Source organism: Centruroides sculpturatus, unplaced genomic scaffold, assembly GCF_000671375.1.
Source record: "Centruroides sculpturatus isolate CEXI.00-Female unplaced genomic scaffold, Cexi_2.0 scaffold1105, whole genome shotgun sequence".
In the NCBI taxonomy this organism is placed as follows: domain Eukaryota; kingdom Metazoa; phylum Arthropoda; class Arachnida; order Scorpiones; family Buthidae; genus Centruroides; species Centruroides sculpturatus.
Window position 1 is genome coordinate 1 of NW_019385288.1, and position 27,348 is coordinate 27,348.

At 35.1% G+C, this 27,348-nt stretch overlaps 2 protein-coding genes across 2 annotated transcripts in view; one reads left to right on the forward strand and one right to left on the reverse strand.

Annotated features, from left to right (window-relative positions):
- Window positions 1–1,836: 1,836 nt before the first annotated feature.
- LOC111637213 (U24-ctenitoxin-Pn1a-like) overlaps window positions 1,837–27,348 on the forward strand; it is a 40,291-nt gene continuing 14,779 nt past the window's right edge. Inside the window, exon 1 of the mRNA XM_023382655.1 lies at window positions 1,837–1,992. The gene's annotated coding sequence lies outside the window, so the exon portion shown is untranslated. The remainder of the gene's footprint in view (window positions 1,993–27,348) is intronic.
- On the reverse strand, window positions 4,250–14,872 carry LOC111637217 (probable serine/threonine-protein kinase tsuA). Its single transcript, XM_023382659.1, has 6 exons — window positions 14,169–14,872; window positions 13,874–14,051; window positions 13,007–13,830; window positions 12,916–12,962; window positions 4,986–5,149; window positions 4,250–4,698 (listed from the first exon to the last, which is right to left on the reverse strand). Exons 1-6 carry the CDS (start codon window positions 14,571–14,573, stop codon window positions 4,250–4,252), a joined length of 2,067 nt encoding a protein of 688 aa, XP_023238427.1. The 5' UTR covers window positions 14,574–14,872.

Genomic DNA, 27,348 nt, shown 5'->3' on the forward strand with positions numbered 1-27,348 from the left:
AAAAAAAAGAGGAGAAAACGAAAAATGAATATTTTATTTCCATAAAAGGACGTGTCTGTAGAAATTTCCAAGAGATGAATTTGACAAGTTAAAACAATAGAAGAATGTAAGTCCTAAGATCGAACATCTTCGATAGGGATCGAATTGTCAATCGGTCTGGGTTCTGATCTTGTTACGTTTCGTAACGAGTGAAAACCAATCGGAAAGCGGGGGTAAGTCGACATCGACCTATCGGAATGTTCGATCTGGGACCCAAAAAGAACTTATAATCGAGGACGTGACGTTCTCTCGGTTCTCTGTTCTTGGTTCTTTGTTTCTCGATCGTACGACTCGGTGTTTCCGTAAACTTCTGCAGTTGGATTTTACCTCCTTTAGAGTATCCCCTGGAATTGTGCACCCGCTACCAGAATCATCCCTCTACCGGAACCTTCCCTTTGGAACCGAATAGTGAGCCCCGGGGCCGTCGACTCCCGCCAACCCACCGGAGAACTTTCCTTTTGGACCTTCGTCATCTGGAAAAGGGACCCAGAAGACTTGACCTCCCGATAAAAGTGTATTATTTTTGTAAGAACCTTTTGTTATATAAACGGGTTAAAGGATGAATAAAAATAGTCTGTCTCTAAGAGTTTTTCCACTCCCACACGATAGTCGTGACCGCTAGACGATCCCGACTAACACAATCAGCCGGCTCCTATTGGGCTGACGTTGAAATTAAAACAGTTAAAATGTACAGTGCGTGTGTATTTGTTTATATTAGATGCCGATTGATGTGAAACAGATTACAGTTATACTCATTTCAGTAAAGTTGCATACACTGGAAGTGTTTGATTTACAGGAAAGCATCGACGCCCCTGCCACCAGTTTTTATAAAAGTTAGTTTTGGGAATGATTATTTTTGCTATTATTTATTATTAACAGAAACACCCAGCGTTGCTCGGAAAATTTTGATATTGAACCTTTAACATTGTAGAATCTTTTTTTAAATTAAGGTTATTACAATTAAATTCGTAATAATAATGTAAAATAAAGGATTAGATTGATGGAATGAGGCAATGCACAAATGTGTCCTCTTTCTAGAGGAGTAGTGCCTCTCAAGAAGACTTCCTATAAAAACTGGTCCCTATTTAGGTGTTATTCTGTTTCTGCGAGACACCACCAAAAACTATTCGAAATTCGCTGCTACTAGTTACACCACTTTGCCAGTAAAATTACTTGCACAAAAAGTTTCTTAAATATAATAATACCTATTTATATTATTCGTGTTATGCTTACATTAAATCGATCGTTATTTTTACATTAAAACTATCATTAAGATACAGTATATGGATTATAGCGAGGTGTGTGTTGCTCGTGGAACAGTTCTGACGGATTCCGTACAAAGTTATGTAATGAATGGGCGACAAGTGAGTCACCTATCCACTAAATACAGAAGACTTATCCAGGGATTAGAGCGACTCAAAGAGACCGACTCATCGCGGAAAAATTAACTGCTCTTTTAATTTATTCATTAATTTATTAAATCTTTCTAATTAACGAATCGCATTTCCACGTGGCTCTGTAAGAAAGCTAGCTGCAGTATTGTTAGACGATAGAGTAATTGTATGAGAATCGAACACGTTAAAGAAAAACAAACCCGATGATGACCTCATCAGAAACTAGTATAGGTCAACTTTCTGACTTGAGAAAGTGTCAACTTACGCTTTCTCGGAGCCAATAGTAACATCTTATGACACCTTTCCTTCGACTTTTAGTCACCGTTAAGAAATTTGCACTTTTAGATATGACGAGAAACGGCTGATTTTAGTCACTCGTCGTCCGTTCTTCGTCCTTTTAAGAATCTGCTATTAACATCTACAGTTTCGTTTGTGTGTCTCCTTCGGATTTCCCGTCATCCTTCTGCTTGTGTGCTACTACTCTCCAGAACTGTTAAACGACGTCAAGAACTTATCTCCTGTTCTCCTCGACGTGGGATTACTAGTTCAGACTCATAAGGTACCGAAATTTGTTAACTCTCCCTCTCCGCGATGATAACGCTCGAAACGCGAATACTGTGACTTCTTTAGTTGAGTAACGCATTGCACGAACTTTCAAGCCGTCTAATAAATGTTTAAATGTAATTAATTGTGTCGAATGACTCCTTTACAACCGAATCGTGTCATTTCCTACTCCATCATCTTACTCCTAGTCTCACATACTAGGCAGCGTTTTTGCCATCCAGGAAAAAAAACGCTTAAAACTTGTATAGTAGGCGTAACCTACTTGGTGTCAGAAATTTCCGAGTGTAATCACTTACATTCGGAGAAAGAAGACTAAAAAGGCTCTATAAAACTCCATTGGGGTCAATTAGGCACAGCTTGGACCTCACACTGGTGACGCCAAATGGAAAAGTTACATTGGTGTCAGAAGAAAACGTCGTCATATAATCTCACAATTGTGTTAAATTTTAACATAAAACTAAATATAATCCGATACTAATGTATAGTTTAAATTTGTCTGCCGTATTTTTCAAATAACACAGGAATCCCTAGAATGAATTATCCTATCTTTACGTCATTACTAATAGTAGGGCCTATAGGAGAGCAGTCTATAGAAGTATCGTAGTCATATTTCACCTTATGATTTTAAATATTCCTAAATAAAGCTAAAGATGAAGCGCCTTCGACTTTCTTTTCGCCCTATGAACACTAAGGTGGTCTTTTTCCATACCATTGTAGATTCGACCAGACCAACAGTTGAGACGACAGGGTGATAAAGGAACGAGACCCGATGTATCCGAGTCTAACCGCCCATGAAAAAATTTTGGGGTTTTCCGCCCACCTCGGAGAACCCAATTGATTTCTTAATTGATTGTCACGATCATCCGACTATTAGCCCTGTTATTCGCATTCTTTGCCATTTATCCCATCATTTTTACGGTCATTTTTACTTTTCTGGCTGTTACGTATAACAGAGGAAAAAGTATGGAGATCGATAAAAAAAAATGACCATCAATATTTTTACATTTTTGGACTCGGGACACATTGAAACGTCGAGAAATGCAAAAAATCGTTTTTTTTTTTCTGTATATTTGGATATTAATGTGTGGGAGCACGATTTTGTTCACTCACTTTGAAGTTTAATAACTCCTGTGTGTTTTGTCAAAAATTTCTGAAATTTTGCAGAGAAGTTGTGTATTAGGGGATTGATACCATTAAATTTTGGTGGTTAAAGGTCGAGGAGAAGGAAGATAGAAGAGGTCGTATCATATCTCGAGTAGGGTCGGGCTTAATGAAGATTTTACACGTTTTTAGCATTTACAATTTTCTTTTAAATAAAACTCATTTCTATCTGAAAATTCCGCTTTTTGCCATTTTATAACAATTAATTATATAAAAAGTTTTTTAATAAAATATCATAACAGGTAGTGTCACGAGCAGTTTTAAAAACTGCATAACTTCTTCTTCTTCTTTTGTCCCTAGCTGGCATTTGGTTGTGGGCGTCCGCGCAACCAATATGCTGCTGTGGGTGCCGCAGGAAGTCGAGCTTTCTCTACAATGCCTCTCCAATGCCCTCGATCCATGACCGTCGCTTTTGCCTGCTTCAGATCAAGCCGTTGGTTCTTGAGGTCCTCCTCAACGTGTTTGGTCCACGTTTTCTTAAGTGCGGAGTGTTGGATTTTCCACAGAGTAGGTCGCTGTCGGAAGAGCAGTTGGTGCGGAATCAGGTTAATATCCATTCGGCACACATGGCCAAACCATCTCAGCCGTCGCTGTTGAATTTGTGTCTCAACAGATGGCTGCTGTTGGCATCTGGCCCTAATGGCGTTGTTGGTGATGCGATCCCAAAGGGGAATCTGTCTCAAGCATTTCAATTGAAAGGTCTCAAGTTTGTCCAAGTCTGTCTTAAGCAGGGTCCAAGTTTCTGACTCATAGGAAAGGATCGGTATGACTAGTGTACGGAACAGGCGAATCTTGGTCATCAAAGAGATGTTATTCTTTCTCCATACACACCATTTGAGTGAGGCAAATGCATGGGCTGCTTGCCCAATACGGGCATGAGTTTCTTTCGACGATGCCACTTTCTTCTCCTGGATCAGTGACCCAAGGTATTTAAACTCTTGTACCTGCTCAATCTGGACTCCATTATTAAGGCAAACAGTTGCCCGCGATCCATCCGTTGTAAGCACTTTGGTTTTGTCCACATTTATTTTAAGACCATATGACTGAGCGATAGTGGCGGTATCATAAAGCGTGTGTGCTTTCCATCGTTGTCAGCGAAAAGGACGGAACCCTGCCTGTTCTTCTCGGCTGGTTTCTTCACGGTGTTTTTGTAACCTTGATTGGATTATCTTCATAAATACTTTGCCAACGATGGAAAGGAGACTGATACTGCGATAATTACTGCAATCCCGGCTATCGCCTTTCTTATGGATTGGCACGATGATAGCTTTCTTCCAGATGGCTGGTATTTGTTCTGTGTGCCATATTGTTTTAATGAGTAGATAAAGACGATGATGAAGGATGTCACCACCAGCCTTGATCGCTTCTGCAGTGATCAGATCCAGTCCAGCAGCTTTGCCAATGTTCAGCGATCCAATGGCTGCCTTTACTTCTGCAATTGTAGGCTCTGCGTCTGACATAGGTGTTGTGGGCTGGTCAATCTGCGGTGGGTCTGCTAACACTCCCTGAGGAGCGTCATGATTGCACTGCATAACTAAAACTTTTATTTTAAAATAGATTTTAATATACTGTATATTTATAGGTTTTTATGAAAAGATTGTCGAGATAAGTTAGCGCAACACATACGCGATCCGTCAAGGGAGTGCCTTCTATAAGAAACTGGCATCTATTTAATTTAATTAAGTGTTATGCACGTGAAAAAACCCGATAAAACACCACTTGGTCAATTGCGAACCCACAACTAACTAGTGTTCGCTGGGCCATTCGTGGGTTGTTTTATTCGAAAAAAATAATAATAAAATAATTAATTAGCTAAAATATATTTACCATTTGTAACTGTTACTTTAGATGAAGAAATGACGTTAATTTTACTAGGATAATCTTGAAGATAGACTTGTAGTTCTTCGTTATTTCCAACACCGTTTGCTACGATTGCAATTTTTTCATCTGTATCTAAATGCAACGTGTTTGGAGCCGCGATAAATATTTTTCTAAAAATAAAAATGCATTTATTAATACATAAATATACTTTAATATACTTATAAACAAATAATTTAATAAGACGTTGGCTAAATCAAGTTAAATATAAAATTTGGTTATTTTTAAGGAAATGACAATTTTATCAATTAAAATTCCTTGTTTAGTGTATATCCTGGAAATAACAAGGAATTTTCTTCGTAAGAGATAACAAAATAGGAAATATTTTAAAGTAAAGAAATAAGACATTTCATTTATTTCAAGCAGTAAACTTTATTTAAAATATTTTACTTCTTTCCTTTTTGAACACAGCTTTTCGTGTAAGAGTCAACCGTTTTTCTGGATTTGAACTTGAAGTAAATGAAAATATTTCACAAGTTTTTACAAATAGTTTTGAATATTTTAAATTTAATAATTATTTATTTTTATTCATAACTAGCAGATATGTTCGGAATTTCTCGGACAAAAAATAAAGACAAACATTAAAATGAAAACCATATAAAAGTTTGCTTATTTTAGTCTAACATTGTTATGAAATCAGGAATGTTCGAGTTTTATGGTAGCCTATTTTCTATAGGGTCCTACAGACTATTATGAAAAATTTGGTGTAGATCGGACAAAGTTTAAGGAAGTAAAAGGGAACTAAAATTGAGGGTCTCGAGGTCATAAGTATCCTCTGGATAAGAGGATATTTATGACCTCATGGTACTATGACTTATGGTGCTGCAGCATTTCTTAACACCAAAACAAAACAGTTTTGTTACATAAAATAACGCATAGCGTACGACTTTAATGGCAGAAAATAATCTGATACAAACAGAAAAAAGCAAAATAATTTAATGCGATATTTTTTTGAAACACGTGTTGAAAAATATGAAGTACAGACTAAAAGAAATATCACGAAATAAAAATGACAGTAATTTCAATAGTTTCGAGTAAAAATAATAAATGTGATGGTTTACTTTTTCTATTCCTGTTTTTGGAATCACGCGGAGTATGTAAATCGTATTGTAATTTGTATAATTACAGCTAAGGTCTTGGCACCCCCATTATGAAAAGCCTGGCAAAGGAGCAATCCTTCTTAAAAATTATAAATCGTACGTAACATACAAGATTAAAATTTTAAATTAGATATGATGATAAAAATAATATCAAGTTTTCATAAAAATGAAGTTGGTTTAATAAACTTTTATGACAAGGTATTTATTCTAAAATTGAAATGAATGTGGTAGGAAAATTTATATCAAATGCTATTGATCTAATTGATATCAAATAAAAACCAATTTAAAATACTACAACGTTCTTCGGTGTAAATAAATTTAGTATAAATAAATATGTGTAAGAATTCTTTATTAATGATTTGTTATTTTATTATCATTTTTATTTTATTTTTCATGAGAACATCTAAATAAATTTGGCCCACTCTCAAAAATACTTGGAAAGGTCTGGTAATAAATTTAATAGTTCACTAAATTATTTTCAGAAGTTTTTAAAGAAATTTAGAAATATACAAGATGGTTTTAAACTATGGAAACAAACTCCAGTAGTGTATTTCAGGAGGATCAAAGAACAAAAATGGTTTTATTTCCAGATCGTATGTCCAGAAATACAGCAGAAATGGGCGACACTGCTGGGCATCGTGCCATTAGTTCTGCTTTTCAATAATCATAGTAGTGAAAGTGGGAGCACGCGTGGTGTAAATGTATGGTGTAGTGTTGTGATAATAACCCATTTTTTCATCGGGAACAGGCGGAAATAATATTGGCCTGTAGGAAACTGAATAGGAATGGTCGGGAGGCCGCATAGTTGTACCGTGGTTATGAGGTGATGAGTGACCATTGCATTGATAAATATATAAATATATTTATCAATGCCCTATAAATACAAACTCATAAATGTCAATCCCAATATTTAAAATTCAATTGTTCGAATATAATAGAATACAAAGTTACAATAAAGTTATGACGAAAACAAAGGGGGAAATGTATTCATAAAAAACGAGATGTAAAAATGTAAAAACTTTTTAAATACCAGGTGAAAAGCTCTTTGTGAAAACTTCAATTGATGCGAAGTATAGAAGCTGATATATTATGATTATTATACAAAGGAAGAAGGATGAATTAATTTACGGGTATTAATAGAAATCTAGAAAATCAATTTATGTAATTTCGAGTGCATAAAGGAAAAAAATATAATAAACAGAGCCGTCAAATCAGAAGAACGAATAGAGGAGTCCGTGTCTTCCATTTAACAATTTAAAAGATGAACTAAAAAGTAAGGTAACTAAGATAAATGAATAACATTCTCCAAAAAACGACAGGAATCACGTGCCTTTGCATACACTCAAATCTGCCTTGAATAGCAACCATATTGTCAAAATCCTGTAAACTTATACGCTGCTGATTTTAGCCTATATTTTCCACAAGCGTGAAATATTCGGTGTAAATAGATGAAAAACTTTAAATGTGTTTAGAGAACGGACAGACGAACAGTCGGGCATTCTATTATACAAATAAGTTATAGATAAATTTATATATAATTAAAACACATAAATTGTAAACAAATAAAAACAGAATTCTATTTATTACTACACTCTTGAGATTAATGCGACTTCATGTTTCATACATAGTTTTAATACTTTATATTCGATGATTTTATTCCGCAAAACATATTCTAAGCAGTTCGTTTTTGGAACTATTCCTACGAAACAAAACGTGTGACGAATGGTCTCGCTGACCTAGTTCTTATCACATACAGTAGAACCTCGATTATCCGCCCTAATTGGGGACTGGGGTTGGTCGGATAATTGAAAAGTCGGATAACCGAAAAGTATGAAAAAACCCATTATTAGTGTAGTATATTATTATATCCCATGTAATTAGTATATTAGTATATTAGTATATCGCTATTAACCTATTTTGCGTTGAATTTTCATCGAAGCCTAACAAAAATTTTTTAAAATAATAATCGTCGCTATTGTAGCGCCACATCACTAGCGGACATTTGAAATTTGCCGACTAGGACTGTCGGTTAACCGAGGGGTCGGTTGATCGGGGGGGCGGATAATCGAGGTTCTACTGTATTCCACAAATGACAGAAAATTAAGATAAAATAACCTTCCTTACATTTAACATTTTCAATTTTTTTTAAGATTAAAAGGTTACAGCTTCATTTATTTAATTGATCACAAGTTATCTCCACATAAATGTGATGCACCTGAATTTAGAGGTCAACGTAACATACTTAAAGAAAAATTATTCAAAATTTTATAAATTATTCTTTCAGCATTAAATTTTTTATCACGTTAAACGAGAAATATATTTTAGACGTATTTTCTACGGTAGAAATTGGATATGGTAGGAACAACATCTAACATCTCTCTCTCTCCTCCTCCTCCTCCTCATCCTCCTCCTCATCTCCACTCTCCAAGAGCTATTTTTATTTTATTTTAAATCTTTTTCCTACTCAAGTTATTTATAATATAAAATTTATTTTATATTATAAATAACATTATTTATAATATAAAATAATTATTACATTATTTTATAATAGATAAATAATTAGTACATTATTTATAATATAAAACTGCAAGTTTTATATTATAAATAATGATCCTATAAGTACGTCCTACCATTTTTATATAGGATCACCCGCATAAAAATTATAGGATCAATCATTAAACTTTTACGATCGATGAGTAAGTCGTAAATTGATCCTTTAACATTGATAATTTTAACCTTAAGATTTATGTTCTGAATTGATCCTACCAAACTTTAAAGGAGGAAAAAAAAAACTAATAATTAGATCCTTCCATTAAAATCTAACGAATCCTTTGAGTAGATCCTACAGGATTAAAGCCTGAGTAAGTTGTAGATTGTTCTTTTAGCTTACAATTTTATCCTTGGAATAGATGAGATAAACTTTTTTAACAGGATCCTTTAAGGATAAAATTAACAGGATAAAGTAATAATTAAACCATTCTATAGAAAAGTTAACTTACGTTAAAAGTTGAAGAATTTATATAATTATAATCCTTTGTTTTAGTCACACGAAAAGGAAACAGTTTCTTGATTACTTAGCAAATATTTACCTGTTTAAAATTAAATTTTCTACAACAAAATTTCAAAATAACTAAAAGAGAATCCAGAATTTTGGACCCGATCCAATTCGACTTGTCCAGTTCTTCGGGATGCAGGAGGATGGAGATGAAAGGGAAGGAAAAAGAAACAAGAGAGTAACCTTATATACTAGTATATATATATATATAATTTGGGAGTATATCCAGTGTTTGCCAAGTTTGTTGACATAACAATAGAAGTTAAATTGCATCCATTAATATGGAAATTTGTGTAATTTCGATGGAAGTTATTTACATTCGGTAAACAATGTTACTATTGTGAAGATCTCAAAATGAATTGCTTGTTTGTTAAAGTCTTTGCATTTGCAGTTTTACATCTACGTAAATACTTTAAATATGCATATAAATTTATAAAAATTCATTTTTTTTTAAAAAATCTATTACATTAAATCTTTAATTAACAATTATAGTTTTCATTCGATCTTTTCTCCATCTTTCTCCTCCCTAATTATGCAACGTAAGCAAAAATACTGTAACGATCGAACTCTGTCAACCTAATTATAACCCGTCTGTGAGGGAAAAATTCTTGTTTTAACCTAAATATTGGGTCCTTTTTTCGTTGAGGAGAGGAGGAAAAAAAAGGGGGTATTTTTCGACCTCATTAAACTTCTCTTAAGTCCAAACTGATTTGTTGTTGATATCGTTTTCTTTCACACTTTACATTTTAAAGGGTGGACCAAAAGTCAGTTAACTATGTTGTAATCTTAAAATATATTTGGTTAATTAATTTTTGGACCACGTTTATCTTCATAAAAAATCGACTGCATAAAGGTCCCAAAATGAGATTGGTATACAAGACTAAAGTTGAATGTAAAATTTATATTATAATGAAGTTATGATAAATGGAGATTAACAGAAGTCCCTTTGACTTAGAGAGGGTTCCAAAATCTACGTTTTTTTTATATTAAAAATGATACGAGAGTGATATAAATTAAAGTTTCTTTTCGATTAGTAGTGAATTTTTAAGGCTTATGGAGAAGGGCCCACGTATACTAGTAGATGGGCTCAATGACTTCATCTAGGCCCTATCTAAATTTAAAAAAAAAACTAAATAAATTAAGTTATTTTAAGTCCGTTTTTTGCCTTATATTTACAATAAAAAGTCCAATTTTGGAGTTCTAATTATAATTCTGCATAAGTTAATTGTATTTGTATAGTATCTAATTGGAATTTAAACTGATTTTTTACACTTTAATCAAGTTTATCAAACTTCTACACGATAAAAAAAATTATATATATAAGAAAAACTCAAGTACAGATGACAAAAGAATTGATCACACATTTCTTCAAAATGTTTTCTTATTTTTTTTTCCTTCGAATATTTTTATTTTTATTTTTTTTTACGAAAAAACAAAAATAATTTTGTTAATTCTATATNCAAACAAACAAATTTTACTTTAATTTTAAGTTATTTTTATATTAATTTGTATAATAATATATGTTAAATAACACATAAACAGGCACAGAAATGCAAAGTTCATTTTTTGTGACGAAGGTCCCGACTTTTCTGAAATTCTTGTTCTTTTGCAATAAAGTCGCGAAGTTTCAATTGTATGCTTTTTTCTTTCCTTAAGCAAATGTCGGTAGCGGAAGATCGCATCCAAAACGCCTGGCTTCTCTTTCTCCCTCCTTTAAAAATCTGGAGCATTCGCTACAATTTGATCGACGATTTCGGTTATCTTACAAAACTTTTACTAAGGAAATCCGTAAAGAAATTTTTTGGATTTTTCATTTTCAGAATCTCTATTTTTCAGTCCCACACGGATTCTTTCTGCAAGTTCTCGAAGGTCGTCGTTGGTAAAGCTCTCACCAAAAACTTGCCGTAACTCCTCGATATCCCGCTCGACTGTATCTCCTAGTCCCGCTATATCGATTAGGTCGAGTTTGGTCGACCTAACCATACGGCGATAGGCTCTTCTCGTTGAGAATTCTTGGATACCTTCGGCCATAACTTCTTCCACACTTTGTTCGTGCACTTTATCAATTAATTCTTGCCAAGCCGAGTCGACATTTCCTACGGCATCCGTGAGGTTATATTTTTTCCAAAATTTCACCAAACAAACATAAATTTAAAGAAAGGACACCTTTTTACCTTCTTTTGCCGATTGGCTTGTGTTCGTAAATAATCGTATTATATACGAATCAATAAAATGCGATAATTTAAATGGGCGTAAATTTTGAGCTTTTTTAGGCTTCGAGCAGACCGCGTTAGATCGAATCGGCGTTAAGCGAGGCAGCACTAAGCGGGGTCTTACTGTACAAACCGGTGTTTCCCAATGTGAGGCCCACGCCCTACAGGGGGGCAATTCGATTGTTAAGGGGGGCAATTTGAAAATGGACTCATAGCCCATGGGTGGCCAACAGTTTTTCCTCGGGCCGAATTAGAAAGAAAACTTTTTTCACGGGTCGAACCAGAGGCCATTCTAGGAAGATTTTGAGGTGGTGCGAGATCTCATTGTGGTGTCACCCCATAGAGACTAAATTGTACAGTACATAGAGATTACAGGTACATTTTTCACTGTAGTTAAGAGATTTGTAATGGAAAGTTAACTCTAAACGCGAAATGAGTTGTTGACCTTTTTTATAGGCGTCAGAATTTTTCATCGAGCTATTCGAACTCGAGTAACTTATATTGATAGATTAATCGCGGGCCACATAAATTCATTAGACGGGCCGTATGTTGGTCATGCCTGGTATAGCCACTGTATATGTTAGGGGGCATAAGAATTTTAGAAGGGCTTAGGTGGGGCATAGCACAAAAAACGTTGGGAAACACTAGTATAAACCTTGTAAACGCTAATAACGTGTAAAATCATCATTACGTACGACCCTACTCGAAATATGATACATATGCTCCTTCAATCTCCTCGACCCTTGACCTTAGCCACCAAAATATACAAACCTGCCGCAAAATTTCAGAAATTTTAGACAAAAAGCAGAGGAGTTAGGAAGCTTTAAAGTGGGTAAACAAAATCGTGCCCCCATACACACACAAAGCAAAATTTCTGTAGGAAACAAAGTTATGAATAAAGGATATCTCACGAAACAACCCAAATGAAATTTTAATATACTTTACAAAAAATACTTCTTCATATTTAATTTATACATCTACTTTAGCCATTTAATATCTATTCAATTATTAATACTATACATTATATAAGTTGATAAATTTATAACTTTCTCAACTATACGCGGATAATCTTACTGGATTTTTAAAAATAAAATTAAAGATTTTAATTAAAAGATTTTTGCTGTAAATTCTTTGTATTAAAAATTAAAGACCATAAAGTTATTGCCCATAAGAATATGGGAATTTCCGTTGTAGGAATTTCCGTTGTTGTCGTTGTAGTAATTTCCGTTGTTGTCGTTGTAGTAGGCAATTCTGTCGTGTTGCAAAATAGAAATGTGTGCAGGGATTTTATCTCTAATCGTATACAACGAGTGGTTTGGATGAAAAATATGACAATTTAACCGTAAATCTAATTAGCCGAATATTCTGCATATTCGGAGAGAACGAGGCCCGATTAATTGGGATAACCGAGATTTACTCTGTTGCATTGTGATTATCATTTAAATTGAATTAACAATATTTAAATGATGATTTTAGCATGTAGATACGACTTTCCCTGGACGAAGATATACCGTAATTTCGGTATTTGTTGCCTGACTTCATAAAAAGACAAGTTAAACTAAAACAGATTCGTATGATTATTGTAGATTATACAACGCTTACACAAATAGTACGAAATGAAAAAGTAAATCTAGGTCCGATTGCGCTTCTGTTGTAGTAGCTGATGTGGTAGATGATGCAGTTGTTGTAGGAGATTCTGTCGTAGTCGTGGTAGGAATTTCCGTTGTTGTCGTTGTAGGGATTTCCGTTGTTGTCGTTGTAAGAATTTCCGTTGTTGTCGTTGTAGGAATTTCCGTTGTTGTTGTCGTTGTAGTAGGCGATTTTGTCGTAGTCGTGGTAGGAATTTCTGTAGTTGTCGTTGTAGTAGGCGATTCTGTCGTAGTCGTTGTAGAAATTTCTGTTGTTGTTGTCGTCGTTGGAATTTCTGTTGTTGTTGTTGTAGGAATTTCCGTTGTTGTCGTTGTAGGAATTTCCGTTGCAATTTCTGTTGTTGTCGTTGTTGGAATTTCTGTAGTGGTCGTCGTTGGAATCTCTGTTGTCGTTGTAGTAGTAGGAGATTTTGTTGTAGTCGTGGTAGGAATTTCTGTTGTTGTTGTCGTCGTTGGAATTTCTGTTGTCGTTGTAGGAGTTTCTGTTGTTGTTGTTGTTGTTCTTGGAATTTCTGTTGTTGTCGTTGTTGGAATTTCTGTGGTGGTCGTTGTCGGAATCTCTGTTGTCGTAGTCGTTGTTGAAAATTCTGTTGTCGTTGTAGGAGTTTCTGTTGTTGTCGTTGTTGGAATCTCTGTTGTTGTCGTTGTAGTAGGCAATTCTGTTGTAGGGCAATTCTGTCGTAGTCGTTGTAGGAATTTCTGTTGTTGTTGTTGTTGTTGGAATTTCTGTTGTTGTCGTTGTTGTTGGAATTTCTGTTGTTGTCTTTGTTGGCAATTCTGTTGTTGTCGTTGTAGTAGGCAATTCTGTCGTAGTAATTACTGTTGTTGTTGTTCGTAGTCGTTGTTGTAGTAGGCGATTTTGTCGTAGTCGTTGTAGGAATTTCTGTTGTTGTTGTTGGAATTTCTGTTGTTGTCGTCGTTGTAGTAGGCAATTCTGTCGTTGTAGTAGGCAATTCTGTCGTAGTCGTTGTAGGAATTTCTGTTGTTGTTGTTGGAATGTTGTAGGAATTTCTGTTGTTGTTGTTGGAATTTCTGTTGTTGTCGTCGTTGTTGTCGTTGTAGTAGGCAATTCTGTCGTAGTCGTTGTAGGAATTTCTGTTGTTGTTGTTGGGAATTTCTGTTGTTGTCGTTGTAGTAGGCAATTTTGTAGTAGTCGTTGTAGGAATTTCTGTCGTTGTTGTTGTTTCAGAAATTGTAGTCGTTGGTTTTCGCGTTTTTGTAGTAATCGATGTAATTATTTCGGTAATAGTCGTTGTGGGAGTTTTCGTGGTAGTGAGGATTTTTACTTTTCTTGGACGCTTTCTTCGTCTTTTAATATTGTGGAGAATGCTATAAAAAGGATTCATCCAGAAGTGATGTTTACAGGGAAGTCTGCCAAATGGATTTAAGTATCTGTGAACCCTTCTGGTGAATGCAGTGTTTCTATATCTTCCATGTCTGTTATAATTATTTCGCGCAGAAACTAAATATACTGTCACTATCACAAATGTAAGAATTATCGTACAGACAGCGAATTTCATTACTGTTGAAGTGTATTGTTTGATTTTATCGTTAAAAACTTTAAATTACATACCCGTACATCGAAGATCTTGCTGTTCTTTAGGTTTAGTACTTGGAAATTCAAACGTAACTGTTACTTAATATTTAGATTTAAAAAGTAAATTTCGGATTCGTACAGGCAAAAATACAAGCCTTTGGTACAGAGAGTATATTTTAATCCTTGAATTTCGATTGTTTATTTTTCCGGCTTAGTATTATTACTTTATTCCACGATATTTTAAACATTGCATTTCTATTTTTATCTAATAACTGTATCATGCGGATTGGCAGTTGAATATTTTTATGTAATTACTATTTTCGGATAAATTATGCCACGAAGGAGTCAGCTTACTACTCTGAAAGACCCGGGATCAAATCTGAGCGAGCAACACTAGGAACTTTTGTGGTCTGTTCCGGATATTCCGGATCCCGTCTCATCACTCGGTGGCCCAATTTTTTGGGCCTGGCCGAACTTATAATGTGTACGGAAAAGGTATTATTAATCCTCACAAAGTCAAATAAATAAATAAATAACTTCTTGTACATATACAGGGGTGCCAAAAAAGCAAATTTCCCTGGGGCCTGAGGAATCGGGGGCACATATATTACTTTTTACGTTTACTTACTCAGTTTAATACATTAAAGTATATTAAAAGTATCTATTAATTATAATTTAATAATTTAACTTTCGATACGCTTTGCCCCCGATCTCCAGCCCTGTGCATATACGAGGTATATATAAACATAAAACATTATCCAGAATTTTGCTATCCTTAAAAACCTTTAAAAGAATTTATTGAAATGTATGCACTTTTCTATCTTAATATCTACATTCTTCTACTCGAAAGTCATTTATATGTAAAACACCCAATATTAATATTTTCTAAAATTTCATTTCATTATTTTTTTCTATTGCATGCTTTTTGTATTTTGTAGATAATCCCGATCTGTGCTAATTAGTTTCGTAATTCTATTTATTCCCCGATTCGTTAATAGAATACGAGAAACATTTCATGCGCATAAAGAAAAATATATTAAAATATACATACAATATATATAATCTAAATTTAGTAAAATTATGGTTTTAAATCTGGTTTTGTAACGACATAAACGTTTAAAATCAGTATTTGGACAAGGCCCTGTATCGTAATCTCAGCCAAACAAACGCGCAGTATTGGCCTATCTAAGGCACGATCAACCGTGAAAATAAAGTAGATATCCACTTCACACCTCATTTATAACACTTCGCATCGTGGGGGGTCCGTATTCCGTATAACCAGGGTCCGTATTCCGGTGGCCGATTGGCTAATCATTTGTTTACAACTTTTTCTCTGGAAGATTCTCTCCTTTCCCAGAGACCAGCGGGTAGTTTCCTCCATTTCGTTTTATCCAATATGGACGACTGGATGCTACTCGCGCTGTACAATCGTATTAGAGAACGTTCTTTATCTCGGGAAAGAATATTTCGTCAGAGAAAAATGCTTCCGATCGATTACATCAATTACTGATCAATCGAATATGATGTTAAACTTACTTAGATAGTTAAGGAGAAATTAGATGCTAATATTTAGAAAACTATCTAAGTACCCACGCTTCTCTAACTTAGGTTATTAAATACAGACAAATTTCGTCTCTCGTTTTGACGTCATTCGTCCTTGAAAGAAGAGACGAGAGATAAGTGACCAGAATACGACCCCAGGTTCCGAAGCTATTGGTCCCGATTGGTATCTGTATTCCGATTTTTATAATAAAAGATAGAAATGTCTTGTCCCTCGTGCATCTCGATCTACTCCTACGTCAGCCGACTTTCCAGTGGATAAGATCACTGGACTATTTTGTTGCAAATTTGTGCCCGATTAACGGATGGCCACGTAGAGATAGAGATTTCCGCATTTCCTTCGTACTGTACTTAGAAATGATTAAATAAAGGAAGAGGACATTTCCCTACATTTATACATCGTGGCATTTTTAAAGGACTCCGTAGATTTAATTTAATGTAAAGAATAAACAAACACGCAGTCCGATAAACATTAAATAATATATTAATGTCAAAAAGTTTATTTATACGGTTATTCATAATACAGTATTTTGATTTGTTTGAAATAAAATGTACTCAAATAGGAAATAAACAGCCAGATTCTTTATCGGACTAAATAATTATTAAACAAGCTTCCAGGCCGTCATCTCTTGTTAATCATACTAATTATAAATAAATAATTTCATTTCATTTTAGCGTGTTCTACATGAAAACTTTCGTCCAGATTATCCCAGGTTCTCTTCTCGTGTTGATGGCTGGATGGCCATCAAACACCAGAGGGGAATTATAAGACTTCTCGCGTCCTTTCTAGTCTACACATTGTCGTGTGTTTTTAGTAATGTAACAATAATAATAAGCTAGATTTATAAGGTACCGTACCAACGCGTGTCGAAGGCCTTCTAGCTTCCATTCGCCGTTGCAGTTTTTCTCTAAATATGGAGTAAAAGCCTCCAAGTATGGAAAATATCTCTAAAAACCTTTAAATTGCTACGAGTTTCAAAAATGCTTCGTTCAAGACATTAAATATTGTATTTAGATAATTTGAAATGTTAATAGCAAACGTGTCAGTCTTAAATTTTGTATTCACGCTGTTGTCCTTTCGTCAACCAATTTAGTCATTTATTTTCAACAAATTTTATTAATTTCAATCCACACTTAACTTTCAAAATACCTTGTAGAATTTTCTCCCTCTAACTTATTTTTAAATTCCCTAAACTTTGGGAGAAATCCATAAACCCGAAAATCTTAAGCACTATTTTTATTTTTAACCTATCGCTTACGGTTGGAAATGTTACTTTGATTTAACATTTATTGATTCGCAACGACAGGAAGATTTCTTTTTATAACGTAGAGAAACAAGTTTCATTAGAAACAAATCTTCGAAACTTATCTCCAAATTTACCTGTAAACGAAAAGAAAGCCACTAAATCTGGAGGTAAAACATCCAAAACGGTAATGCTGCTTCTACTCCATTTTGTAATTTCTGTGCCGGTATCAAATTTGAGAGGTCGACAAACACCCACAATTTTTCGTCATCGTCGTGTCTCGGATATATCAGACCCATTCTAAATACTCGATGCTCTATTGTGAACCTGGTCCACTACGAGTATTAAAAAGTTTTCTTAGTGTCAGCCTACCAGTGGCGAGTGGTTAAAACTACTGTACCCCGGTTGTGAATTCATTTCTGACCAAGGCGAAATTTTCCGGAGTGTTCTTCGTGTATGTAATTAACCACATGAACAGGAATCAGTTCGGGTGGTTAACTACATACTTCTTTTGTCTTCAAAGTCGATATCGTTGAAGTAGATGTTTCCGTTATAGTGATCTTAGATATTCTTGTTGTAGTTGGAATATGAATTTTGATTTCCGTCCAAGGTGAGAAACTTGTTATAGTTGAAAAGCTTGGCGTGTTGGTGTAGGACGTTTCTTCGTAGTCAATTTTTTAACTGGTTTTATCGGACGCTTTCTTTCTTTTTTAGTATTAAGGAAAAGATTGAAAAGTGCTATTCTAGAAGCCATTTCATGCAACTGATTTACCCAGAAGTGATGATTATAGGGAAGTATGCCAAAAGTTTTCAAGTATCCATTTGTGCATCTATGAACACTTCCGAATGAAGTGTTTCTGTATCTATCGTATATATTATAGTTATGTATATACTAAATGTCTAATACAACATACTAAACAATTGTGAGAATTATCATACCGATGGAGCATTTCATTATCGCTGAAAAGTATTGAATGATTCTATCATTAAAATAACTTTAAATTACACGCCCGTTCAACGGAGATTCGGCTATTCTTTAGCTTCACTATTTTCAATTTTTTAACGTAACCAATGCTACTGCTATTTTGTAATATTTAGAATGAAAGAAGTAAACTCTTGATTGGTGCAGCTAAAAATCCAATTGAAAAAAGCTCTGGTCTCGTCGTACAAGCTTTTTGTCCAGAATATATTGTAATTTTTCCTGCTTCGTATTGTAATAAGTTATTACTATATTTCACGATATTTTCAATTTTACATTTTTATTTTCCTCTGATAACTCTATCTCACGCATTCGCATTTATATGGTCTTTTATTAATTCTATTTTCAGTCACCAAGTTGAAATATTTTTTCAAGTGTATATTCGCGTGTTGTGAAACGTTCAAACAACTTCGTGTCATCTTGAGATAGTTTACAATAATTTGATTAAATACCCAACATATTGTACAGAAACAGTATTTACATCGTCTCTTTAAAGATTTTGTACATTGCATCTGCTCTATGGTATAATACTGTAATTGATTTTTGAACTTTATTTCTTTAAATCTACCATTTGTTTATTTGGATTTGATTGGATTGACGGGATAAGGCAACTTAACACATGGACGATCTGTCAACTGCTGGGAGAACTTTTTATGGGAAATAAGCTCCTATCTAGGTGTAAATTTATGAGAAGAAAGTTACGAGTGACCAAATCGCCCTGGGTTCGTATGGTGCGAACCCAGAACCAACTAGCAATTTTTAATGCTGATGTGAAGATACGAATCCAGACTTTCAGTATGTTTATATCGTTATCTCCTAACATCACATCGTAGCTATAATTTCGTCAAATAACTGTCAACTTTCGCATTTGGGAGCAAAACATTTGTTAAGTTCTCAGGCCTGACAACGACGCTTTCTCATCACCTCTGGACCTAATATCTCGATTTCAACAGTTCAAAATATAGAACAAGACAACACAGTGGGGGGAGTCGTCACCAGTTTCTCGATCAGAGCACCAAATTTTTCCTGTGTTAAAATATACGGATATCCTGTGCTCCTTTGGATACCTCCTCGCGTAATATCTAGTTAACTCAGAACTGTGGGAATAAGAACTGTCTCGCTTTCTGTCCAACCGGCTTGCAGCAGATCAAGATTTCATACAAGGTATTTATCGCCACGCGCTTTTATTGTAAACTATCTCTCTCTCAAGACCCACGGACTTTAACTTAACTCCGTCTAAAATATATAGGCCTATAATATCAATCACAACCAACGTATTTAAATCTATCATATTCCACTCGATATTGGATGTCCTGTATTACCCCTTTGTTACCTATTAAACGGTTGTTACGTTAACCCGTCTCTGCGTAAGCCACTTCCGGTGCGCTGTCTCTCCCTTCATCCCGACTCTGATCTCTCCGTTACGCGACCGCTCGCGTGATCTAGTATTTCGCGGCTTCCGTGTCAACCCGACAGGGCATCGAAGAGGTGCCGACCCTTCGGTCACACTTTTATCGATTCGACCACTGGTGGCATCCAATTGGATAAATTGTATCGATATTATGCAATGAATATTTTAAGTAAGAAAATCTGAAATAAAATAACAGCTTACCCAAGTATATCTATGGGTACGTTCGTAAAGTCGAACGAGTTAAACGACAATGACGTCATCGTTATTCTTATTTCGTTAGACTTTTCGAACGATTCGTTTATAATTAAATGGATGTTTCTAAAATCGAATATATGAATGTTGTTAGTGCAGCCTTATCCGAAATATTTTTCTTAGATTGCTTCGGGGGACAGTTATTTCAATCATTTCACCTTTTAATTCACAATTTAAATACTCGAGTAGATTTAGAAACATCGATATCGTCGGGCGCCATTTTCTTAACGAAGTAAACCAACTCTCCTACGTGAACTTCGTTAAAGTTTCGTTCGAAACGTCATCACCGCAGAGCACGCGCACTGGGCGAGACTACTACTATTCGAACGATTCGTTACTAACGCGTTTAACTTTACGAACGTACCCTATATCTATATCAATACTACTATATAAAGAGACGACGTATTTTTCGTTTGTTCCAACTAATCGCGAAAACTACTGAACCAATCGTTACCAAATTTTAACTGCAGCATCTTTATTATCCCCGGAATAAAGTTTACCACTAATTAAACCTACAGATTTTTTATTAATTAAATAAAATTGCAACGGATTTCTGTCTGTCTATTTGTCTTCACTAGATGGCGACATATGAATGTGAACCGAGGGGGTAGAGCGACGAGCTTCTCCCCACTTATTGGCTTCGTTGTCAGGGATGGCGATGGTTAAGTGAGTGGGAGGGGTAGTGAAGTCGTGACGAGGTGTCTGTCCTACTCAAAGACGACACAATATTAAAATTAAGAATAACATATTTAATTTATAACAAATGGTACAAATACACGCAGTTACATTCTAAACTCAAACGAGAGAAAAATAGCAATAATGATGATAATAATATATCCGCGTGGCGACAATATTAGACGGCCGATGTCTGTCTTTCCCGTCGTTCGGGACCGTCGAAGGTCCGCTACCCGTGAGTTTCCTAAGAACTAATCTAAAACCGAAAAAAAGAAGTGAAATTTTTCTAAGTCTAAACTAAACCGAGAGAAAGGTGAATATTTTCTAAGTCCATGCTAAACCGAGAGAGAGGGAAGTAAAAATTTTCTAAGTCTTTACCTCGTTTGCAGTGGCGATCAGAAACTACGGCGACTTCCAGAGGAGAGCAGGCTTGAGGAGTCCGGTCCTTGGGCTTCTTCCCGGAGATCGCCCCGAGTTTGCGGGAGCGATCCCCTTTTATACCCGATTAGCGTGGGAAATATCTGGGAATTTTCTGACGTAATTGTCTTTGCTGCGTATGTTGTTTACTGGTTTTTGACAGTTCTTCAGATTTATCACCGTTTCTCCCGTCATGAGTGACGAAGTTATGACCATCGTCGTCACTTCTCTTGACCGGTTACCATTAAAGTCGTCACCACTCGGGGTAATTACTGGCCATCCTCGGTAACGTGATATAGTTTCTCACCGGACGGTCTACCCTTGCACGTGACCTTTTTGGTTACCCTCTATACCAGTGGTTCCCAATTAGTGGTACGCGTACCCCCGGGGGTACGCGAAATTGCATGAAGGGGTACGCGCGGCAATTTAAAATCGGCCGATTTAAAATTTAAATGCATGAGATGAAACAATAAAAAAAATAATGGTTGGACCATCAAAAATTCGGCAATTTACAACACGATGTGGAATGCACAAATTCGTTTATTTATAACTAAAAACATTCTCGAAATTTCATTGTTAAAAAATGCATTTGTGACAATACCTAAATTCTTACGCAAGAAACAAAAATTGTACAATTATCATTATTATCGTGTCAGTGAAGCAGCAATAAAATATTTACTACCATTTTGCACAACATACCTCTGCCAGAGCGGATTTTCGGCCATGACAAACGTGAAAACTAAGCATTGTCACCGACTTCAACTCGAAGATGACTCGAGACTGAAGCTGACCAAATAGCAACCAGATTTTACAAAGTTGTGCAAAGAAAATCGTGCACATTTGTCACGTTAAAATTAAATAACCTTGTGTTATTTTCATTATTACTTATTAGAATTGTATTTTAAAGGTAATAAATGTAAAAAAAAAAACTTATTCTATTTATCACTAACTGTCTACCCGCGGCTTCGCCCGCATTATATCGAATTTTCTCGTGGGAGTAAGATATTTTCTCGCAGTAAAATTTAGCCTATGTCCATCTCCAACACGTCAGCTATCTCTGCCAAATTTTATTAAAACCTGTTCAGCGGTTTAGACGTGAAAAGGTGATAGACAGACAACAATACCTTCGAATTTATAATATTAGTATGGATTTATATGAATTTCTGCTATAAGGGGTACGCGAGTTTCAGCTCTTTCTTGAAGTGCTACGCAGGAAAAACTAACTGGGAACCACTGCTCTATACAGTAACATATGTTTGTTTTTGCTAATTGGTTATTTACTCGAACATCGCAGTTACCTTAGAATCGAGCGATCCCCTGGGAAGATTTTCCTCGATCGTTTAGGACGAATTCGCCCGTCTAGGAGGTCACCTTTTGAAATGACGCAGTACACGGAGGGATCAAAAGGTCTATTCCCCGGGCAAAGGGGTAAAAACGGGAGAAAGAAGGGAAATAATGATGAAAGAAAATTTATAATATAAAATTAAGTCTTTATAATTTCCAAAAGCGAATGTTCTCACATGAATTAGTATTTCCTATCAAGGCATTATCTATAAGAAAAGTATATTATTAAAGTTTACTATTATATTTGAAGAACTAACATTAAATTATATATATTTACTATTGAACACAAGACTGTGTTATTATTAAAACACTTTATNGTGTTTTGCGAATACATTGGACTTCGAACTCACATTTGAGTTATAAATAAACACTTGACTTTATTTCCCTCATTTTAGTTGATACGTGACAACAGCACGTTTCGGGCGTAAAGCCCCTCATCAGTCAACTGATAAGAAGAAACATATACAATAGATTATTACATTTTGTAAAAATTATATAATAATTCTAACTTTTAAGACATACCATTAAATATGCAATGGCACTCGTACAGCACAAGTTATTATTCACTTAGGTATTGTGTTCGTGATTCGTTAGGCCTAGCTGTATTTGCGTGCGTTTTATTTATTTGTGTGAGCGAAGATTATGCCTACGCGCTTTCATTTATGACACTCTTAGACTATTTCTCATCGGCTAATATTGGGTCTATAGATAAAGTATGTGGTTATTGCAGTGCTCCGAAGTGGAAAAATGAAATCGCAGGGGATTTGCTGCTCTTCTGGCAAAGTTAAACTGGATGTTGTACTTGCCTCCGAACTTTTTCTATCACTATTAAATGGGACTCGTCCCGACACTAAACATTTTTTACAGCACAATAGGGCCTTCCAAATGACAAGTTTTGGTGCCACTGAAATACTTGAAAGATATTTCGTGCCAACATTCAAAACTAAACTCAATATATCAGTTAATAGCATACCATTAATCCCGACAAACTACCCATTCGAATGTAAACACCTACAATTTAGTCGGTCTATTCTTTGCAATGACCATTAACGAGTCTCGAGGCCAAAGCTCGGGAGTTGTGAGACTTGACCCGGGATGCAGCTGCTTTTTACAACTCTATGTCGCGTGCTCACGTAGTAGTAGCTGAAAATCTATTCATGTGCGCTCCCGATGATAAAACACGAAATGTATATCGGGAGGTTATTCAATAAGTTTATCTAGAAAATATTCCACACTTTTAATAGAAATATAATGAATCTGTAACACAATTCTCTGCAGATATACTCTTTAGGTAAGTGAATATAATTTCACCAAATAAATATCTATCGTCAACGACGGGTAACGGCTTTTCATTTTAAAAAATTATCCAACTAATGCGTCATCTTATCGCTTGGAGGTCACAGGATCGAATCCTAAAATATACCAAAAAATTTCATCAGAATATGGATAAATCGAGCCCCTTCCATCACAACCCTGCTAGGCTAAACCGATGGCGGGCCTGACAAAATGGTGCTGCTAATGCTTAGAGTTAAGAAAGTGTAAAACTAAAGTGTAAGCACTTCCTTTAATATATATAATTAAATTTCGTGAAACTTTAGCTTTACAATTAGTAATCTTTTAGAAAGTAGAATTTCGACGTAAGCTGAACTTCTTCGGTATATAAAAGTTTAAAAATCAGCATTTAGAGTAGTGCTTTATCGTACGATTAGTCAAACAGATTTGCAGCATCAGTGTAAAATGTGAACAAGACTGGTCAAACCTATCCGATAGCACGCTTCACAAAAGCCAATTAAATATTTTTAAAATAAATTTATAATAATAATAATTATATTAAATTTATCATAAAATTTAATTGAATACAATATACAGTACTAATCGGAAAGTTTTTACTATAGCTTAAAGCGACCGTAAACAGAAACGAAACTGACCAAAGTCCTAACATAAGCACTTTACAATTACCGCGAAGCGTGCTAAAAATGAATGGCTCTTCAGGACCTCACTTTTAACACTTCTTCTTCGGTTTTTGAAATACGAAAATCGAAAATACTGCTCACCATTGGCAGTGAGACTGAATTTGAATTTTCTGTATTAAATACAGCAAAAAATGTCGTATCTCGTCCCTTACGCTTTCAGTCAATTTCTCTGTCAATCGATCTATCAGTAACCCAGTGTATAAAACAAGTAAACACTGTTATTTAATTGCGGTTTCGTGCCTCACTAATGGACTGGCCACGTGTAGTTTAACGTGGTTTCTTCACGTGTTTAATTAATACCTAGAGGCCAGTTTTCTACAGAAAGTCTTTCGGGGAAGAATCGTGGTTGAAAGCTCGCCACGCGTTTCGTTGCTTTATTCCGTCAATCTAATTCTATCTTTTGTTAGTCGAACGGTCCATAATAAGCATAAATTGAAGAGTAGAGGAGAAAGTTGTATTATGCAAATTGTAAACAAGGTATCGTAACTACACCTACATTTTTTGTGCGAAAAGTACCGGTAACTGTTAAACTAAATGTTCCTAATTGGATTTTTCGCTAGTGTAACTATAAGTATGGTTTTTGAAGGCTTCTGTACAAAAAGTCAGAAAGTAGGCTTAGGGAAAACCGGGTGGTAATATGGAACCTTACTGTATGTTTTCAAAAAGTGCTTTAATGTAGCCAAAAACAAATAGGGAAGTACAAAGAATCTTAAGTAATTACAAAATTATTTACTGCAATGTATTTTATCGCAAAAATGATTTAATAATAATAATAATAATAAAGAAATGTACAAAGAAGAAGCTAATCATTTACAAAAATTACAAATGTAATGCTCCTGTAGTGTTAGGAATCTATTTTTACTTTTTTTCATTTTTCTTCTATTTTTTCATTCATCTACCACATACTTTTACAAAAATTATTTTATGGTTTGAATACGGAACCCCAGAGGAGACGGGTTCCATATTAAAAGCACCAATGGGGTCCGTATTTCACGCATCGCCATCTCGAATTAACTTAAGTCTGTCGAGACCAAATTTTAAAAAAGCGTGAACATCACAAAGATTAATACGTATCCCTAAATCTCTGGAACGGAACACGTGCACCAGTGAGCCTACAACTACGCGATTTATAGTTTAGAATGAATTAAATTCAATTTCGAAGAAGACAAATATGCTAATTCACTACGGACAGCCGTTTAACCGAAGCGAAACGGGATGTCTGCCTAGTGCGGTTCGCCCACAATCCGCTACAGTTCGCCTTTATTATCAGTTCGAAATGAAGGGGTTCGATAATACCACCTTCTCCTCTATTAAGCTGCGGTGTGCGGCCTTAACAAACCAATGTTGTTTGTTCAATTTAATTTATTATTTATCGAGATTATTTAAAGATTACTGAAATACTCAAAGAAATGTTATGTAACTTCATTACAAAACTTATATTACTGTCGCGTCAGGCCGATTCTTGCCTCGTGTGATTCGTGTGATTATTAATTAATTTTCGTAAGTCTCACCAGACCGTCTTGTTCGTATTCCAGGTTCCCGTCGTATCTCCAATCAAAGAAAAGTTCACCAAGTTTGTCCTTTTGATTTTATTTACACAAAAAACCAACAAACCAACTATGTACAACAATTCGAGAGGAAAGAGCACTCCTCTATATTCTCGCGCCTTTTAGTAACTCAACACCACCGTCTTGGTGTTGCCAACTCTCTCCAATAACATTAAACATTAAATATTAACCATAAAAAAACCATTAAGACCGCCCGCCATCTAGCGGGATGGACGGGTCAATTACAAGTATACCTTTGCGATATGATTTCGTGTTCGATATCAATAAAATTGTTTCCTTTGTCATAAATAACAGCTAACGGTTGTCATTCATCCTACAAAATACACGAATTGAAGTAACTGAGAGAATATCAAAACATTTAAAATTCTAAAATTGAAATCTATACAAATGTAGGAATTTTTCAATATAATAAAGTAATTAAAACGAATCCTTTCCGAATTATATCTGGCTACTACTATTAATTAATTAAATACGAAGTAATTTGGCAATAGAGACAGACATCGCGCACCGTCTCTCGCTAAATTTAATAATTATAATGATATTAATATTTAATTTAAAAGTTCTGGAAGGAAATAATCGGCCGAAGTAAAAACTCGAATACACAAACTCTCACTTATTGCGTGGCTGCGTTGTTAGTTACGCTACCGCAACCCACTTCCAACACTTATTAATTTAGATATAACCATACTCTGTTACGTAGCTCGGACCGAGGTCTGGATAGCGTAACTGGCAACGCCACCGCCCAGGTAAGTGTCAGTTACGGCTTTTTTTACCATATATATATAAAACATTGATTTAATTATAATTATTAAATTTAGCAAGAGATGGCGCCTAACGCCCGTGTCTACTGCAAAACACTTAGCATTTAACAATTCGGTAATCGTTTGGATTTAATATATAAATAACTTTTGGATTTGGATGTTCGTATATGTAGGCCTAGATATAAGGTACTGTATTAATAATACCGAGCACGAAGTAATCTATATCTATATCTATGTCTATTAGTGATGTAACGAATATTCGGTTACTATTCGGTATTCGGCCTATTCGGCCTATTTTTCACTATTCGGCCGAATACCGAATACCTAAAAACAGGAGTAATAAATAACAAAAACACAGTAAATTAATCGTTTTGGTATTTAGATTTAATGTTATCGAGTTAGTGTTGTTTGTTTATATTTATTTATAACTTGTAACATGCACAAAATAAAAAAGAAAATAATATTAGTCACATGTATTCACAATTTATAATTACAAAGATCAGCACACGTACACGTCTATCGTTGGAGAATCCTCGCACATCTGAGGGTCTGACCCTGCCTATCCTTCTTTTTA